Below are 20,198 nucleotides of genomic sequence, written 5' to 3' on the forward strand. Positions count from 1 at the left end.
ATTGAGATGTGTTGATTCCTCCATCGTGTCTGTTAGATACGGAAGCCCTGAACCGCAACCTAAAAAAAAAAAAAATCAGTAAAAAAAAAAAAATCTGTAAAAAAATAATAAAAATCTAGCATTTCGAGATTAAAGTCGAAATGTTTCGAGATTAAAGTCGAAATGTTTCGAGATTAAAGTTAAAATGTTTCGAGATTAAAGTCGAAATGTTTCGAGATTAAAGTCAAAATGTTTCGAGATTAAAGTCGAAATGTTTCGAGATTAAAGTTAAAATGTTTCGAGATTAAAGTCAAAATGTTTCGAGATTAAAGTCAAAATGTTTCGAGATTAAAGTCGAAATGTTTCGAGATTAAAGTCGAAACATTGTGCATTCATAACAGTGCGCGTCCACTGGCTCAGAGCGCGCGCTTGTGTGTGTGAAGTCGAACTGCCATGGATAAACCCAAAATAGTAGCTTTTTTTACTTTTATCTGGGCTTTCAACAAAATTCTACACACGTCACACGTGCTAGTGGCAGTGTTTCTGAGGTGTTTTCGTGCTCGTCTAGTCAACACTATCTGGGTCGAGAACACAACAGTACTGTTCGGTCTCCCTCTTCAACGTAAATACGCTCTGGATACATTTTAAGTGCATCATTCTGTATCCAATCATTTGGCCGGATCCTGTGATTTCCTAAGATTTAATAACCACTTATGGTTGAGGAGAGATTCTCTGATATGATTGTAAAGCATTTTGAGTGTAGGCATATATGAAAGCACTGTATAAATGCCCTATTCATTCATTCATTCATTCATAAAGCTGGATTTCTCCATCCAGTCTGAAAAGTGTTTTCCGTGTTGGTTTTCCTATAGGCTAAAGTCTATTCCGGCGCATTATATTTTATAACGATAAAGTAAGATAAGTAATTCAGATAAAGGTAAAAAGCTACTATTTTGTGTTTATCCATGGCAGTTCGACTCACTCTGAGCCAGTGGACGCGCACTGTTATGAATGCACAATGTTTCGACTTTAATGTCGAAACATTTCGACTTTAATCTCGAAATGCTAGATTTTTTTTTTTATTTTATTTTTTTACAGATTTTTTATTTTTTTTTACTGACTTTTTTTTTTTTAGCTTGCGGTTCAGGGCTTCCGTAGTTAGAAGATATCAACAGCGCATTCTTTTTAAAAGAGGAACAGAGAACCGCGATCATGGCATTTGCCGGAAAGATGTTTTTGCCGCCCATACATGATTCAACATGCGTCACTTACTCCATTCCTCTGAGTAGTTATAGGTCTATCCAATTGAGTGCAGAGGCATTTTCGGTTGAAACATGCCCCATAATCATAGCCCAATGGAGCAGTATCAGATTCATATTCTGACTAGAATCTGAGTGTGATGACATCAGGCTAGTGGCGAGCCATAATATGACGACAACCTATTTATACTCATTAATTTTTCACTCTGTTTTTGTGCAGATTGCTGGTTTCCTTGGAGTTCTTTGGTGTGTCAGTATTCTGTCCTGCCTGTTCGCAAAGGACACAATGATCCCTATACAAGTGAACCCTCTAGCTCTCTATGGGTTTTTCTTCTTCTTCCTTATCAACCCTTTCAAAACATGCTACTACAAATCTCGCTTCTGGCTTCTCAAATTACTGGTAAGGGCCAGGAGAATCCAAATACATATCACACAGCAGCATTTGTTGTGATTTTCAAGGTTGCATTATTCCATTGGTAAATTATTGATTAAATTGGTCGAATCATCTTTTCTCTTCCTTTATTTTCCATCCTTTTCTGTGCATAGTTTCGAGTGGTTACAGCTCCATTTCACAGAGTTGGGTTTGCAGATTTCTGGCTGGCTGACCAACTCAACTCTCTAGTAGTGCTTCTGATGGATCTGGAGTACATGATCTGCTTCTACAGTATAGAGCTGAACTGGACCAATTCTAAGGGGAAGCTATTGAGTAAAGGTATTAAGATGCACATTAATGTCCTTGCATATTTAATAATGCTTTTATTGGGCAGGTAATGATGACATGTTAATGCTTTTTTTGTTTCAATCCAGGTGGAGGGATTTGTCACACATATTCATATGGAGTACGAGCTGTTATCCAATGTTTGCCTGCCTGGTTCCGGTTTGTGCAGTGCCTGAGGCGTTACCGGGACACAAAGCGTGCCTTCCCTCACCTGGCTAATGCTGGCAAATACTCCACTACTTTCTTCGTGGTCATCTTTACTGCGCTCTATAAGACTCATGAAAGTAAGCACCTGATTTGTTACATTTTTTTTTACTTGCAATTCTTTGTTTACCCAACATGACATTTTATGTTTCCATTCAAAACAAGTGTGAAAGGCACTCTTTGTCAGGTGAAATATAGTGTATGAAATTCTTGAGCGAAACCTTGAGGGACATCATGTGGTTAAACATGCAGTGCTGTGTTCTCTTATGTCTGTGACGTTCTCTCAACCCGTCATTATTAGATTTTGAGGAAGGTCCGGTCTTCTTGTATCTGATGATTGCCTGCAAGATCATTAACTCCTGCTACACCTTAATCTGGGACCTGAAGATGGACTGGGGTCTGTTTGACAAAAACGCAGGGGAGAACACACTTCTCAGAGAGGAGATAGTATATCCACAGAAAGTAAGAACACACACACACACACACTGTTGGCACTTAAGTTGTCTTTTTTAAATATTTTTGTAGAGAACAGACCCCTCCACAGCATGCACACTGTGTAGACAAGTTCGTATTTGTTAATTTGTGTGCTCTCTTTTAACAGGCTTACTATTACTGTGCCATAATAGAAGATGTAATCTTGCGCTTTGCGTGGACCATTCCGCTTTCCCTTGGGATTGTGAATGCATACCCTAACATTTCTGATATTTTGGCCACTATCCTCGCACCTCTGGAGGTCTTCAGGTGAGCATATATCCAAATGCCTGGTTTCGTGACTCATTAACCTATTCCTACCCACAACCTGTGGTTAAAGTCCCTGTTAAGTCAAAATGAAGTATGCGTTTTGAGTTTGTCACACCACAGAAACATTTGTTATTAGCCACCCAGCCAAATTTGAATGATAAAAAAGCCACCAAGTAAATAAAACAATCAAAGCTATCAAAATTTGAAAAAAATGAGCAGTATTCTCTTCTCTCAAATGCTGGAGGCATGTCTGCTGCTCCCAATTCAGTACTTCACAGTTCACAGACTTTGTAATGTGTTTTAGTAATACATTTTTAACATTTATAATGTTTAGAATTTTCTTTTACAATTGCCTTTACAGGGAGTTTAATCGTTGACCTCTTTGATGAACATGTTTTTCATGACATAGCTATTGTGTATTTTAACATTACCGGAACGCTATATTGGCCAATCAACAGCAATGACAATTATGAAGCCATTTCATTTGTTTTTATTCATCAGGCCTGTATCGTCATGAATGTCCAACCCAATCTCACGGGAATTCGTACGAATTTTACGAGGTGGCTAATTCGTAACAATTTGTACGACCTCACTCGTACGAATTAGTACGATTTTGCTAAATCGTACATATTTTACGAATTAGCCAATTCGTATGAATTCGTACGAATGACCTACCCCTGACCCCACCCCTAAACATAACCGTCACGTGGGTTTAGACAAATCGTACAAATTCGTACGAGTGAGGTCGTATGAATTAGTACGAATTAGCCACTTTTGAATCACTCGTACGAATTCGTACGAATTGGTCGTGAGATAGCGTAGGAATGTCTCCTTAAATCAGTGGCGTATTATTTTTCAGCTGGAAATGGTAAAGTAACTTATCCTCATAATCTGTCATCTGTTTCAGGCGCTTTGTTTGGAACTTCTTCCGTCTGGAGAACGAACACCTGAATAACTGTGGTGAGTTCAGAGCGGTGCGGGACATCTCAGTAGCGCCTCTGAATGCAGATGACATGACGCTGCTGGAGCAAATGATGGACCAGGAGGATGGTGTGAGGAACAGGAAAGGAAAGAAGAACTGGAAGAGAAGCTACAGCATGTCCTTGAGAAGACCACGCCTCTCCTCCCAGTATGTGCAACATAGGACCACCAACCACACAGACACAAATCCAGACATGGAATGCTTTAAAACAATCTTTGAACAGCAAAAACAGCTGGCTATAGATGGAACATAAATCCATGTCAGAGGAATCTAAATAAGCTGAATTTAATTTTAAACATGAAAGATTTTGTCAGATTTGTTTAAATCAGTGGTTCTCGTCCTTTTTGATACCTCTTTGTCCACAACAATATTTAAATGCCTGACATTCATAGTTTATGTAAATTGCAGTGTGGAAAATAATCATTTAATCAAAAATTGTGTAATACAAAGACATGAAGGGTCTATGATTTTTATTATAGGTTTATTTTAATGGATAGAGACTGATATCAACCAAAAAATCCAGAAAAAAACATCGATTCATAGGCTATATTTTTTAATGGCGTGCAGGGGCGGATCGGGAATCGGGTAAGTCGGGACTTTTACCGGTGGTCCGGTAGTGTTTCGAGGCTGCGAGGGCCGGTCTGATAAATAGTTATTGCAAGTTCTTGCCGCCCGCTGGTCAAACTGTGCAGCCACTCTTCTCAACCCGTAAATAAATGCATCGATCCGCAGATCTTATGTTTGAGTTCTGTAGATCTTTTGCCAAGCGTGTCAGAGGTTACGGGTTCTAAACCGCACTCGTATAGTTTTTTCTCTCTCTCATCAAAACCGAATATGTTCATCACGTTTGTGTGCATTTCATTTTGTGATTTCACCGGAGTCTCCACAACGGCGATAGATTGAAGTGCGCGTCCGGGAGAAGACTGCGCGAGCCACAGAGAACACTGTATATCCATGACACTGAAAACAACAGGTCTCTTATTTAATAGCGACCTAAATGAATGCTCTGCTAGTTAACTGGAGATACCCGCAAATTACGCGCCTATGAACGACTTCACTGGATCTAAACAAATCAATCTAACCATAGATGTTACCAGTAGCGGTGGCTTTTTTTAAATCTATTTAAAATATTTTCGCAAGGGTTCTATGAAATTAGTATATATTTTTAGGAAGTTCAATGTGCCCAGTCGAGTTCACATTTCAACAGTCAACCTGGTAGCTGAAGTAGGCCTACTCCTTAAACCACATGTAGCATAATTGTTTGTTTGATCTGACTACAGCACTTTAAAGCTAAATGTTTTTTAAAAAGCTAAAAAGCTTTTTATTTAAGTTTTATTTTAAACTTGAATTAAATGTATTTAAAAGCTGGCCAAAGCTTGGCACTTCGCACTTTTTAGTTGCAAAAGTTTTTATTTTTGTATGAAGACATATAAAGTAATATCAAACTTTTCTTTTAAAGTATGTCTACTGCAATCAATCACATAGGAAAAAGTAAACTACATTTATGTAGACCTGCGAATCGTTTTTTGAATCGAGAATCGTTTTTTAATCGAAAATCGATTTTGAATCGAATCTCGAGACAAAAAATCGGTATCGAATCGTGACATTTTCTGAATCGTGCACCCCTAATGCCTTAGTACTTGGTCGAGAAAACTTTGTTGGTTAGCACAGAGGTAAGACGTTTCTTGTAGTTTGTCACCAGGTTTGCACACATCTCAGAGGGGTTTTGATCCACTCCTCTTTATAGATACTCTCTAAATCCTTAAGGTTTCTTGGCTGTCACTTTGTTTCAGCTCCCTCCACAGATTTTCTATAGGATTAAGGTCTGGAAACTGGCTAGGCCACTCCAAGACCTCAGTGTGCTTCTTCTCGAGCCACTCCTTTGTCCCCTTGGTGGTATGTTGTGGGTCATTGTCATGCTGGAAGACTTGACCCATCTTCAGTGTTCTGGCTGAAGGAAGGAGGTTCTCGTACAAAATTTGACGGTACATGGCCCCGTCCATCGGCCCCTCATTACAGTGAAGTCGTCCTGTAGCCTTAGCAGAGAAACAGCCCAAAATCATGATGTTTCTGTGCTCGACTGTAGGGATGGTGTTCTTGGGGTCATAGTCAGCATTTCTCTTCCTCCAGTTGAGTTGATGCCAAAGATCTCAATTTTGGTCTCATCTGACCACAGCACTTTCTCCCAAGCCTTTTCTGAATCATTAGATGTTTACTGGTAAACTTGAACATGTGCCTTCTTAAATAGGGGGCACTGCAGGATTTCAATCCATTGTGGCGTAGTCTGTTACCAATGGTTTGCTTGGTGAATGTGGTCCCAACTGCCTTGATCATTAACAAACTCCACCCGTGTAGATCCAGGCTGATCCCTCACCTTTCTCCTGATCATCCTTACCTCATGAGGCGAGATCTTGCATGGAGCTCCAGACCGAGAACGATTGATTTTTCATTTTGTATTTTTTCCATTTCTGAATAATCACACGAACAGTTGTTTCCTCATCTCCAAGCTTGTAGCCCATTCCAGCCTTGTGCAGATCTACAATCTGGTCCCTGATGTTCAACAGCTCTTTGGTGGAGAGGTTGGAATGGAAGATACAGATTCTGTGGATACGTTTCCACTGAGATCAGGAGTACTTTCTTAAAGTGACAGGACTAATGTGTGATCCTCACGGGCACATAACCAAACTGTGGGAGGCAGAATTCTTGCTGGTTGCTTGGGGATCAAATACTTATTTCACTCGATCAAATGCTAATCAATTTACAACCTTATTATAATGTGTTTTTCTGGATTTTTTAGTTGATGTTCTATCTCAATCCGTTAGCATAAGCCTACCATAAAAATTATAGTGGGCGAACTTGCATAATCAGCAGGAGATCAAATAATTATTTTCCCCACTGTGCATTTCAAGAGTCCAGGAGTATTATGAAATGAACACTCCTCGGGGATCCAAAACTTTTTAATCAATGAATTTGATTAAAAATGTTTTGTTTTTGTTTTTTATTCTTGGATAGTAATTAATGTTGAGGATTTTAGAGCTTGGCATTACTTTTATATTTATATTCATTATAACCTGAACACAGAGTTTGAAGATTTTATTAATTAACCTGACTTCTCTAGAAATAACTTTTAAATAAACCTACCTCATGTATACTTTTATTACTGTTTTTTTTTTTTTTTTTTTTTTTTACATATATACTGGATTTTCACTTCTTGAAGTGAAACAAAATGATAAATACCTTTTTTTTATTTTAATGCCTTTTTTTTTCCTCATTTTAAATCTTTTTTTTTTTTTGTTATCTTGAGTCCCCTTTGAAAGTTTGCAGAGCCCCCCTGGTTGGGAACAACTAGTTTAGATGCTATAGCATTGTCTGAGATTCAAGATACCAAAATCAAAAAGCTTATCCTTTTATTAGAGTTGCAACTTCATCCTTAAAACACTAGATACATTCAACGCTTTGGAGAGGGTTCAAAATAGGGCTTGAAAAAAAAAAAGACATTTTTTTTTTGGTTTCAGTTCAGCTTAACCTTCAGAAAATGTTTATGATTTGAATTAAATGAGTAGTTTTAGCATTGAAATAATGTATTTCTAAGTTTGGGTTTGTATTTTTTGATGAATGTTTACTGTAACAGAACAAATATTGTTTTTCTAAAAACAAAAATCTTTGAAAACGCGATTGAGAAAGTGACTTGATTTGTTGACTTATATGAGTTCATTTAACTCTCTAAAGAACAGGGACCCTATTTGGTGAATTAAAATTTCTTTGTAAGCTTCTGAGCACCATCATACAGATGCTTTCATGATGAAAGTTTGATTAACTCAAGGAGCTTTCTTTTTTTCAGGTCCAAAGTCCGAGACACCAAAGTCCTGATAGAGGACACAGATGACGACACCTGACCTTTGCGTCCGCAATGGCTCGATAAAGTGTTTTTTAAAGGACCATAGACCGCAGTGAGCCTCAACTCTTGAGAAGCTATCCAATCAATCCATCACAAAGCTGCCTGACCACAGACACACACACACACACACAGACACATATGAGCTCTCAACAAGAGCTGCCACTTCTTAGTTACTGTACTGTTTTCAATTCCTTTTGTTGCTGCCTTGATCATTTTTGTGAAGAGACAATATGTGGATCTTCAAGTGAATTCCAAGGACAGTGTGTATAGATACGTCAGTTCACAAACCGCTTGATTGGACTGCACTCATACAAATCAAACACCCGACTGTGGACATTTCATTGCAGCAGTTGTGATCAGTCAATCGGTTTGGATACTTTGTCTTTCAAGACTTTTATGAGGAGGGTATGAAGACATTCATGTACCACATGGACTGGTTTACCCTCATTCATGAAAATGTCAATTTCTACTTTTTTCTTTTTTTTTTGAATGTACATTTCATTGTTATTTATGTGAATGAGAGATGCCTTGACTGTTGCTTTAAACCTTGGACTTTTACCCTGGACCTCTGCATGCTTTTGACCAACCCTCAGGTGGCTCTGAATGAAAAATACCAATTTGACTTTTATAGTTATTAAATACTTTGCCATTCAAAGTCGATTTAAACACAAACCACCGGCGTAGTTACCGAATCTAAAATGCCAAATGCGAATTTATGCCTATGTTTGTTGTTAAACATTTTTCTTTCATGTGTCTTATAGTCAGTCTAATTTAAAGAGGTGCTGCTTTTGTAGACCCAGAAAGAGAAAAACTCCACTTTCTTTTGCTTTAAGTGTGTCAGGCTCATGTTAAGAGCTAGCCAAATATCTAAAGCATTCCTTGAGAACATTTCCTTAGCCTTCATTTTAAAGCAGACTTCCTACATATCCTCCTGAAACTCATTTTTTTTTTTTTTTTTTTAAAGACCTTATTCTCTCGTCACATTCCACTCGAGTAGCATTCCAGGTCTCTGATCATTTTTGTTTTAGTTTTGTTTTTTATTTCAGTCAGTGTCTTCCAGAGCAACTTCCAGACCACCTGAGGGTTTCAGAGGTTCCAGGGAGAACCGAAACCTTCCATTTCTTTTCAGATTAAGCTTAAGACGGATACACGAAGCACGACGAGTTTGTGTGACTCATTCGTAAAACTTGTTGCGTAAGTCATGACGCATTAGGCAAGGAGGATGGCTTTCTGAATGATTATGCCCAGGTAGTTCTCGTATGATGTTTTATTATCCATTCCAGTTGGAAATGTGTATTTGTACCTCTGAAGACCTTGCTGTCTGTGAACGAGATCGATTTAAGACATTCATGAGATTCAACTACGCTGCAAGACTCAGACTTTCACCAGCTACACCTCACATACTATGTCATGTACTACTGTCCCAAGTAAATGCTTGGACCAAAAACCAAAAAAAAACAAGGTTTCTCTGTTGATGTTTTCTGGTGCCATTTAAACTCCTTTTAGACATGCATTTAGATTGAGATTTCAAAACCACAAAGATATACAAGATTGCCTTGTTATAGCTCAAACCTAGTTTAAAACTGCTCTTTGGTTTCTGAAATCTGAATCTAAATGTGATTCTTAAATGGATATTTCACACAAAAATTAAAATGATGTCATTTACTCAACAGTTAATGAATCCGAAGAGATTTCAGTCTCTTTTTTGAAATGCCATGTAACAAAAACTTTGCTGCTTCAAAAAGTTCTACGCAATCGCTTTTTATGATGTACAGCTTTAATTTAGGCTTTTAATCATATATAAATATTGACCAAATATGATAAACCGAAGCTCAAACACTTGTTCTCACTTGTCACTTAAGCTTATTTGAGCTCCAACAAGAAAACCAACAAGGCTTGTTTTTTTGCGCCTCAAGCCTAAATTAAATTTGTTCATCTTATGCGATCATGTCTTACACATACTTCAAATTAAATTTTGAAAATTATAACGCAAAAAGCAATTTAGCGCACCAAAAAAACTTTATTCCCAACACATGGTAGTGGTCTATCCATGTGTGGTCCAATTGTTCATTTACCAGTTAAATGATGGTCGTTTCTTTACTCTGACATCCAGTCACATTGGCACACAAGTGGTTTTAGATGAAGTGGCTGTCTGTCAGCTCTATAGAGGCTTGTGTGAATGAAGTCTCAGAGAAAGTCGGCAAACAATGAGATGTTACAGTCCAGATGCTTGTCCAAGAGCCAGTCGGTATCAGTCTCCGTCTGTGCATTAAGAAAACCTACAGGCCATTTCAGACGCCTAACCTGAGCAAACAAATTCAGTTCATTTTCTAAGCAAGCATGCATAGAAGACTTTTTTTTTTTTTAATTTGCAGCATTTAACAAACATTAACATGATGCATAGTCTTCAATCTGAATTAAGGCATCTAGACTAAAGGAAAGAAGTCTTTTTTTCCTCCCCACAAATGAATGCGAAAGCAGAAACGTGACGATAGCCACAACGCTGTTTTGCAGTTGTATGTCACTCCAGAAGAGATCTCATTTGAGATCCAGGACGATAGCGGCCGAGTTCTCCAGGTAGGACCGCCACAGGTTGGAGAAACGGGACATGGTGGCCCCGTCTATGACTCGATGATCGGTGGACCAGCTGACGTTCATGACGTACGCCTTCACTATCTCATCACGCGAGTTAAACCTGGGCAGCACCTGCAGCAGACCAGAGGAACGGCTCAAAGTTTAAAGGCACAGTCACGTAAGTGGAAAATTTGTAGCTAAAAAAAGTCCATTGTCTTCACTAGTGATTATAAAACAAAAAGTTCATATAACACATGAACTGTATTCATGTTGGTTACAGTTCTAAACCTAAAGCATTGCAAGATCAAGAATCTAAAAATGTCATGTGATGTAACCATTAAGCATTACTATTAAAGGAATAGTTCACTTTTCAAAAAAACTTTTGCTGATAATTTACTCACCCCCATGTCATCCAAGATGTCCATGTCTTTCTTTCTTCAGTCGAAAAAGAAATTAAGGTTTTTGATGAAAGCATTCCAGGATTTTCTCCATATAATGGACTTCAATGGGAACCAAACGGTTCAAGGTCCAAAAGACAGTTTCAGTGCAAACTTTTCAAAGGGCTTTAAACGATTCCAGACGATGAATAAGGGTCTTATCTAGGACCCTTCGAGTCATGACTCGACAAAAGATGTGTTCATTTTGATGAACGGTAGAAGTTTGAACAGTAGAGTCACGAACGCTCATCACAGAACAGAGCAAGGCGAGCATTTGTGCTTATGAAACTTAAACTTTTTTATTTATTTATTAAATGAGTGATCGGTTCGCTACATAAGACCCTTATTCATCGTCTGGTGTCGTTTAAAGCCCATTGAAGCAGCAATGAAACTCTCATTTGGACCTTGAACCGTTTGGTTCCCACTGAAGTCCATTATATGGAGAAAATCCTGGAATGTTTTCATCAAAACCCTTAATTTATTTTCGACTGAAGAAAGAATGACATGGACATCTTGGATGACATGGGGGTGAGTAAATTATCAGCAAAAGTTTTATATAAGTTTTCAATAGATTAATAGAGCATCATGTCATTGACAAGATATTTTGGGTGCAAACTATCGGCATGTATGGGTTATTTTAATGACACTCACTATAGAATATAGAAAAGCCAAGCAGCAAAAATCACTATTATTTACTATAGCGCCAATGATTCAACAATCATCTCCTTTTTTTATTAAAGAGTGAAGAAAGCAAGGAGCTCACCTGGATCTTTCCCAAAGTTCCGATGGCCACCTGCGGGGGCAGAATCACAGGTTTGGCATACGTCCCTCCAATCTAAATGAAAAAATGACTAACTATTTTATGATGAGAGATCAGATTATCGCTAGACAGCAAATTTGAAAGCCTGCTGTTGTTTGAGGGCTGCTAACCCTTAAAAGAAGCACTTAGACCTTCCAGACCCTTATATCCTCCAAACAGGACAGGATATTGATCACGAGGTCCAACATTTGGGGCGTCTGCAGTTGAGGCCCAAATAGGGTAACCGTGTTTAAGACCAAGTACAGTCAGTGTGTAATTTATGCATCACTCATGGACGAATGATTCGGGTTTGCAATTGGTTTCAATTCTATCAGATCAGGAATATGTGATCAAAATATCGTCATTGTGTTCAGCAGAAGAAAAATTCATACAGGTTTGAAACAACTTGAAGGTGTGTATAATGACAGAATTTTCATTTTAAGTGTTGTAACCGTTTGTTTCTTGGGTTTTTTCTTGTGCATCAACAGAAAGGTTTTTATGTATTTATTTTAGAGATTATTTTGCCAGTAAATATAGAGGGTTTTAAATTGAATTTGTGTTGATTGTAACTATATAGGTTAGACTTTTTTTGTCCAAATTTGAAATAAATTGCAACTATATTTTTTTTATTAAAAAAATGTATTTAATGTAATAAACAAGTACACTATTATATAATTAAAGTATATTTTTGTTGACATTATTTGCTTGTCAGTATATTTGGAAGTACACTTTTACCATATTTAAAAAATAACTCTTAATATCAACTATTAGCATTTAATTTGAGCTTAATCTGTGATACATTTGAAATCAATTACATATAATATGCATTAAGTTTTTCGAAAACATTACACTTAATTCACATGTAAGTGTATTGTTGACTGACATTAAAGTATATTTTAGTTCACATTAATTGCATCATTATATTGTGTAGTGCACTTTAACTGTATTTTAAATACACTGGAAGCAATTGTGAGAGTGTATGTAAAGTTGTATTAAAGTACCAATTAATTTGTTCCAAAAAATCACTCTTAATGGCAACTTATTACACTTTATTTCAGCTTAATATGTGATATATTTGAAATAAATTACACTTAATGTGCATTCAGTGCCCCGAAAAAATTGTATTTAATTCACACTTAAGTGTATTGTTGACTGACTTCAAAGTATATTTTTAATCACATTAATTGTGTGTCATCATATTGTTTAGTGCACTTTAAAGTCCCTGTGAAATCAAAATTGAACCTATTTACTTTGTTAGCGCATATTACTAGTCTTGTGGTGAACAATTAATCCGTGCAAGTAAATATATATTAAAAAATGTTTTACCTTGGTAATCTTTAATCAAAATCTGAAAAGTTACTTCCGGTCTGGAACGGTTTCTTTTTCTGATGACGTAGGTTTCACAGCTTGGGTGGGGAAACGCTTAACCACTCCCCTCAAACCGTTAGTTTGCTATGAGCGAGAGATGGAGAGGAGGAGCGCTAGAGTAAAACCCTGCCCTCTGTTCAATATTCCGTTTCACTTGGAAATACGTCACAGGAGAAAAATCGTTTGCAACTTCCGGTTCACGGGGACTTTAACTATAATTTAAATACACTAGAAGCAATTATGAAAGTATATATAACGTTGTATTAAAGTACCAATTAAGTTGTTCCAAAAAAATCACACTTGATTGCAACTTATTACACTTTATTTCAACTTAATATGTGGTATATTTGAAATAAATTACACTTAATGTGCATTCAGTACCCCGAAAAAATTGTTTTTAAATCGCACTTAAGTGTATACATTTAAAGTGTATTATTTTTGTAATAAGTACACTTTATAAAAGTACACTAAAGTGCACTTTTTTTTCACAAGGGTTATAAGCAGAATAGACTTCTTCCAAAAAATATTAAACATAGTAACGTTTCCAAACTTTTGACTGGTACTGTTTATGATTTTATAGTTATACAAAATAAATAGTAGTTATTAAGACTGACTGACACTTTATTATATCTAGTATTATTGAAGCAAAACAGAGTCCCTATAACAGTGCAATTTGTATATTTTAGTCTTCGAGAAAATGTTTTTTTCCCTTTCTCTCACAAACACAACACATCAGTTACACCTTTTTAAATTATTCGTTGCAGGTGCACACATTCTATTCTACAAATTAGCAAACTCATATTTTTGTTGATAAACAGCAACACTTCGGCCAATTATGCACATTTCTTGGTGTATAATGGTGTCAAAAAACTTCGAAACTTCTATAAAAAAAAAAAAAAAAAACTTTCTCTCTGTGACTTTAAATGTAGTACTGATGTCTGACTACTTTACACCTATAGATTCCACTGTCACAGGTGCTCTGTTTTGCTATTATAAAACGTATACAGAACATGATAGTAATCAGCCATCCATGCAAAAGCAGAGGTCGGTGTGGTGTACAGGTACATCTGTCCAAGCCAACATCTCACGCCTTGATCCCTTCCGCTGTGGATCCCAGAAAACCTGCAATAAAAAAATAGCACAGTTCAAAACAACAAGGATACATCTCATCTGGTATCACAAATTATCATTCGAGGTTCAATAAAAAATTAGAGTTAGCTTAAATGCTCAATATTACGGCTTAAATAAAATATTTTGTTTATCTGCTGCTATATATATTGCGATATAAAAACAAATTTCAAGAGATTATTTATTTAGAGTGAATCTGCATTGAAAATTATAAACAAATTACAAGCATAGATAAATTCAAAAGAAGAAAAATACAATTGAAATAAGCAGTGCATGATTTTTTTTAGGAAAATCTTGAATTATCGAATGTAAAATAAGTCTTTACTGAGGTACAGCCTCTCCCTACAAAATGACAAACAACCAGCCTGAAAAACACATGTTGTATGAAGACTGTTTGTGCCTAAACCTCTCACACACACAAAACGTGTTTTACTCACACCCAATGATTCACAAACAAACTCAGTGTGGTTTGTAAATACAAAACATCACTCACAAACAAATGCATATTGTTCTGAAAATAAAAAACGCACCTATCAAACAAATACAGTATGTTTTACGTATTTCTTCAATGACCAAAATATCCTGCAAGTACAAACTAAAATCTTTAAAAGTACAAAACAAAATTCTACAAGTACGAAAAACTGTCACGTGACTTTTGGCACTGTTTTTCAGTGGTAGTGGTAGCGTCCAGGCAGAATCAGATTTTCTCACAAATACAGTTGAGCAACTTCCTCTTCTAGAACAGTAGATGGCGCTAAGATAAGGGATCAATTTGCTGTCTTTGCCCATGGGAAAATGAGCGGTGAACAGGTGTGTTTCTGTCCAACTTTATCTATAATTAACCTTATTGAGGTCTTGGAAAATGTTTATTATATAGACAGAAATCCACATTAGCACTTAGTAGTAACATACTCCACTCTAGGATAAGGGAATCTATAAGCTGAAAGCTCTGCCATCATGTTGCTTTTACATTTTTGTAAAAAGGTTTCATTTATTGAATGACTCTATTTCTTTCGTTCTCCATAAATTAATGAGACCATTTCATTTAATTGAAAGGGTCCCACTTATTCATTAATTTAGTTGGAATTCAGTCAGCATAACTGTTAATGTAATAAAATAATGAATGAACAAAACAAACAATATACAGTTGTTTCTTCCCTGTGATCTATTGTCCAAATTATTATTTTGGACAGACAAATGAAACCCTCCTTTCAATTAAATTAAATGGTCTCCATTAATGTATGGAGAACGAAAGTAGCTAATAGATTCGTTCAGTGAACATAATCACTAATTTCATTTCACACGTGTCTTATGTAGATTATTAATATTATTATTTTTTTAAAGCAACATATGATATAGATTTCAGCCTAGATTCCCCTATCCTAGAGAGAGTGAAGTGCTAATAGCGGTAATATGGATTTTTGTCAAGAAATAATTAACATTTTGCAAAAGAAAACCTCAATAAGGTTAATTATATAAAGTAAGACAGAAACACACCGTTCACCGCTCATTTTCCTCAGCTGTAGTAGGCAGTGTTGGGAAAACGTATATTTCGTTACAGAATAAATGCCCCAAAAATGTCATTTGTAACGTATTCCATTACATTAGCTACTCAATCTGAGGGATTACATCCGCATTGAATTGCTTTTTATAAATGTAAGAATTGTGGCCATCTAATTCTGTTTACTAAACTGGCCTATTCTGGTGGGTGCGGTGATGGCGCGTGTAACATGTAGGGTTGCACTGCCAATAAAGCACCTTAAAGCTGTCACAAAGAACCGGCAAAAGATAGGCTATGTAAAATATAGCAAGAAGATATTTTAATTGTTTATTAATAAACAAGTGTATCTTTGTCAGTGTGTCGGCTGAAAACATGAAGATGACAATGCTGACTCGCGATCTTCGCAGTGAACGCGCCAGGATTAATAATCTAGCCTATAAAACGCGTGTGAAATGACTAAAGTAGTGATTATGTATACACTGAACGAATCTATTACTTTCGTTTCGTTCTCAATAATGAAAACATTTAATTTAATTGAAAGGAGGGTTTCATTTGCCTGTCCAAAATAATATTTTGGACAATACATCACAGGGAAGAAACTACTGTATATTGTTTGATTTGTTCATTCATTATTAAAATTAAGTTTCTCCGATCTTCTCAAAACTCTGGATTCTGATAGAGGGCCATGAGACTTAGACCTGAGTACAAAATGGAAGCTCTAGACCCTTCCATAGCTGAGATATTGAAATTTAAAATTTTGACCCGAAAAAAAAAAAACGACAGTGGTACCCCTTTCGTTTTTTTTTTTTTGGGCGAAAAATTAAGTTTCTCCGATCTTCTCAAAACTCTGGATTCTGATAGAGGGCCATGAGACTTAGACCTGAGTGCAAAATGGAAGCTCTAGACCCTTCCAGAGCTGAGATATCGAAACTCAAAATTTCGACCCGAAAAAAAAAACGACAGTGGTACCCCTTTCGTTTTTTTTTTTTTTCGGGCGAAAAATTAAGTTTCTCCGATCTTCTCAAAACTCTGGATTCTGATAGAGGGCCATGAGACTTAGACCTGAGTGCAAAAATGGAGGCTCTAGACCCTTCCAGAGCTGAGATATCGAAACTCAAAATTTCGACCCGAAAAAAAAACCGACAGTGGTACCCCTTTCGTTTTTTGTTTTTTTTTTTCGGGCGAAAAATTAAGTTTCTCCGATCTTCTCAAAACTCTGGATTCTGATAGAGGGCCATGAGACTTAGACCTGAGTGCAAAAATGGAGGCTCTAGACCCTTCCAGAGCTGAGATATCGGAACTAAAAATTTCGACCCGAAAAAAAAAACGACAGTGGTACCCCTTTCGTTTTTTTTTTCGGGCGAAAAATTAAGTTTCTCCGATCTTCTCAAATCCCTGGATTCTGATGGAGGGCCATGAGACTTAGACCTGAGTGCAAAAATGGAAGCTCTACACCCTTCCAGAGCTGAGATATTGAGACTCAAAATTTCGACCCGAAAAAAAAAACGACAGTGGTACCCCTTTCGTTTTTTTTTTCGGGCGAAAAATTAAGTTTCTCCGATCTTCTCAAAACTCTGGATTCTGATAGAGGGCCATGAGACTTAGACCTGAGTGCAAAAATGGAGGATCTAGACCCTTTTAGAGCTGAGATATCGAAACTCAAAATTTCGACCCGAAAAAAAAAAAACGACAGTGGTACCCCTTTCGTTTTTTTTTTTTCTGGCGAAAAATTAAGTTTCTCCGATCTTCTCAAAACTCTGGATTCTGATAGAGGGCCATGCACCTGAGTGCAAAAATGGAAGCTCTACACCCTTCCAGAGCTGAGATATCGAAACTCAACATTTCGACCCGAAAAAAAAAACGACAGTGGTATCCCTTTCGTGTTTTTTTTGGGCGAAAAATTAAGTTTCTCCGATCTTCTCAAAACTCTGGATTCTGATAGAGGGTCATGAGACTTAGACCTGAGTGCAAAAATGGAGGCTCTAGACCCTTTTAGAGCTGAGATATCAAAACTCAAAATTTCGACCCGAAAAAAAAACGACAGTGGTACCCCTTTCGTTTTTTTTTTTGGGCGAAAAATTACGTTTCTCCGATCTTCTCAAAACTCTGGATTCTGATAGAGGGCCATGAGACTTAGACCTGAGTGCAAAATGGAAGCTCTAGACCCTTCCAGAGCTGAGATATCGAAACTCAAAATTTCGACCCGAAAAAAAAAAACGACAGTGGTACCCCTTTCGTTTTTTTTTTTTCGGGCGAAAAATTAAGTTTCTCCGATCTTCTCAAAACTCTGGATTCTGATAGAGGGCCATGAGACTTAGACCTGAGTGCAAAAATGGAGGCTCTAGACCCTTCCAGAGCTGAGATATCGAAACTCAAAATTTCGACCCGAAAAAAAAAAACGACAGTGGTACCCCTTTCGTTTTTTATTTTTTTTTCGGGCGAAAAATTAAGTTTCTCCGATCTTCTCAAAACTCTGGATTCTGATAGAGGGCCATGAGACTTAGACCTGAGTGCAAAAATGGAGGCTCTAGACCCTTCCAGAGCTGAGATATCGAAACTCAAAATTTCGACCCGAAAAACAAAACGACAGTGGTACCCCTTTCGGGTTTTTTTCCGGGCGAAAAATTACGTTTCTCCGATCTTATCAAAACTCTGGATTCTGATAGAGGGCCATGAGACTTAGACCTGAGTGCAAAATGGAAGCTCTAGACCCTTCCAGAGCTGAGATATCGAAACTCAAAATTTCGACCCGAAAAAAAACGACAGTGGTACGTACCCCTTTCGTTTTTTTTTTCAGGCGAAAAATTAAGTTTCTCTGATCTTCTCAAAACTCTGGATTCTGATAGAGGGCCATGAGACGTAGACCTGAGTGCAAAAATGGAGGCTCTAGACCCTTCCAGAGCTGAGATATCAAAACTCAAAAATTCGACCCGAAAAAAAAAAACGACAGTGGTACCCCTTTCGTTTTTTTTTTTTCGGGCGAAAAATTAGGTTTCTCCGATCTTCTCAAAACTCAGGATTCTGATAGAGGGCCATGAGACTTAGACCTGAGTGCAAAAATGAAGGCTCTAGACCCTTCCAGAGCTGAGATATCAAAACTCAAAAATTCGAACCGAAAAAAAAAAAACGACAGTGGTACCCCTTTCGTTTTTTTTTTTCGGGCGAAAAATTAAGTTTCTCCGATCTTCTCAAAACTCTGGATTCTGATAGAGGGCCATGAGACTTAGACCTGAGTGCAAAAATGGAGGCTCTAGACCCTTGCAGAGCTAAGTTATCGAAACTCAAAATTTCGACCCGAAAAAAAAAACGGCAGTGGTACCCCTTTCGTTTGTTTTTTTTTTCGGGCGAAAAATTACGTTTCTCCGATCTTCTCAAAACTCTGGATTCTGATAGAGGGCCATGAGACTTAGACCTGAGTGCAAAAATGGAAGCTCTAGACCCTTCCAGAGCTGAGATATCGAAACTCAAAATTTCCACCCGAAAAAAAAAACGACAGTGGTACCCCTTTCGTTTTTTTTTTTCAGGCGAAAAATTAAGTTTCTCCGATCTTCTCAAAACTCTGGATTCTGATAGAGGGCCATGAGACGTAGACCTGAGTGCAAAAATGGAGGCTCTAGACCCTTCCAGAGCTGAGATATCGAAACTCAAAATTTCGACCCGAAAAAAAAAACGACAGTGGTACCCCTTTCGTTTTTTTTTTTCGGGCGAAAAATTAAGTTTCTCCGATCTTCTCAAAACTCTGGATTCTGATAGAGGGCCATGAGACTTAGACCTGAGTGCAAAAATGGAAGCTCTACACCCTTCCAGAGCTGAGATATTGAAACTCAAAATTTCGACCCGAAAAAAAAAACGACAGTGGTACCCCTTTCGTTTTTTTTTTCGGGCGAAAAATTAAGTTTCTCCGATCTTCTCAAAACTCTGGATTCTGATAGAGGGCCATGAGACTTAGACCTGAGTGCAAAAATGGAGGATCTAGACCCTTTTAGAGCTGAGATATCGAAACTCAAAATTTCGACCCAAAAAAAAAAAAAACGACAGTGGTACCCCTTTCGTTTTTTTTTTTTCGGGCGAAAAATTAAGTTTCTCCGATCTTCTCAAAACTCTGGATTCTGATAGAGGGCCATGAGACTTAGACCTGAGTGCAAAAATGGAGGCTCTAGACTCTTCCAGAGCTGAGATAGCGAAACTCAAAATTTCGACCCGAAAAAAAAAAACGACAGTGGTACCCCTTTCGTTTTTTTTTTTTCTGGCGAAAAAATAAGTTTCTCCGATCTTCTCAAAACTCTGGATTCTGATAGAGGGCCATGCACCTGAGTGCAAAAATGGAAGCTCTACACCCTTCCAGAGCTGAGATATCGAAACTCAACATTTCGACCCGAAAAAAAAAACGACAGTGGTATCCCTTTCGTTTTTTTTTTCGGGCGAAAAATTAAGTTTCTCCGATCTTCTCAAAACTCAGGATTCTGATAGAGGGCCATGAGACTTAGACCTGAGTGCAAAAATGGAAGCTCTACACCCTTCCAGAGCTGAGATATCGAAACTCAAAATTTCGACCCGAAAAACAAAACGACAGTGGTACCCCTTTCGGTTTTTTTTCCGGGCGAAAAATT

At 37.4% G+C, this 20,198-nt stretch overlaps 1 protein-coding gene across 1 annotated transcript in view; it reads left to right on the plus strand.

Moving 5' to 3' along the window:
• Positions 1 to 9,446, plus strand: part of xpr1b (xenotropic and polytropic retrovirus receptor 1b) — a 43,957-nt gene extending 34,511 nt beyond the window's left edge. The window contains exons 9-15 of the mRNA XM_039655683.2: positions 1,459 to 1,638; positions 1,785 to 1,950; positions 2,046 to 2,240; positions 2,462 to 2,622; positions 2,762 to 2,901; positions 3,809 to 4,030; positions 7,725 to 9,446. Of these exons, the coding sequence (XP_039511617.2) occupies positions 1,459 to 1,638; positions 1,785 to 1,950; positions 2,046 to 2,240; positions 2,462 to 2,622; positions 2,762 to 2,901; positions 3,809 to 4,030; positions 7,725 to 7,779 (1,119 nt within the window). The 3' untranslated portion in view covers positions 7,780 to 9,446. The remainder of the gene's footprint in view (positions 1 to 1,458; positions 1,639 to 1,784; positions 1,951 to 2,045; positions 2,241 to 2,461; positions 2,623 to 2,761; positions 2,902 to 3,808; positions 4,031 to 7,724) is intronic.
• Positions 9,447 to 20,198: the final 10,752 nt, after the last annotated feature.

The sequence above is a fragment of the Pimephales promelas genome, chromosome 5 (assembly GCF_988280905.1).
Source record: "Pimephales promelas chromosome 5, fPimPro1.hap1.1, whole genome shotgun sequence".
In the NCBI taxonomy this organism is placed as follows: Eukaryota; Metazoa; Chordata; class Actinopteri; order Cypriniformes; family Leuciscidae; genus Pimephales; species Pimephales promelas.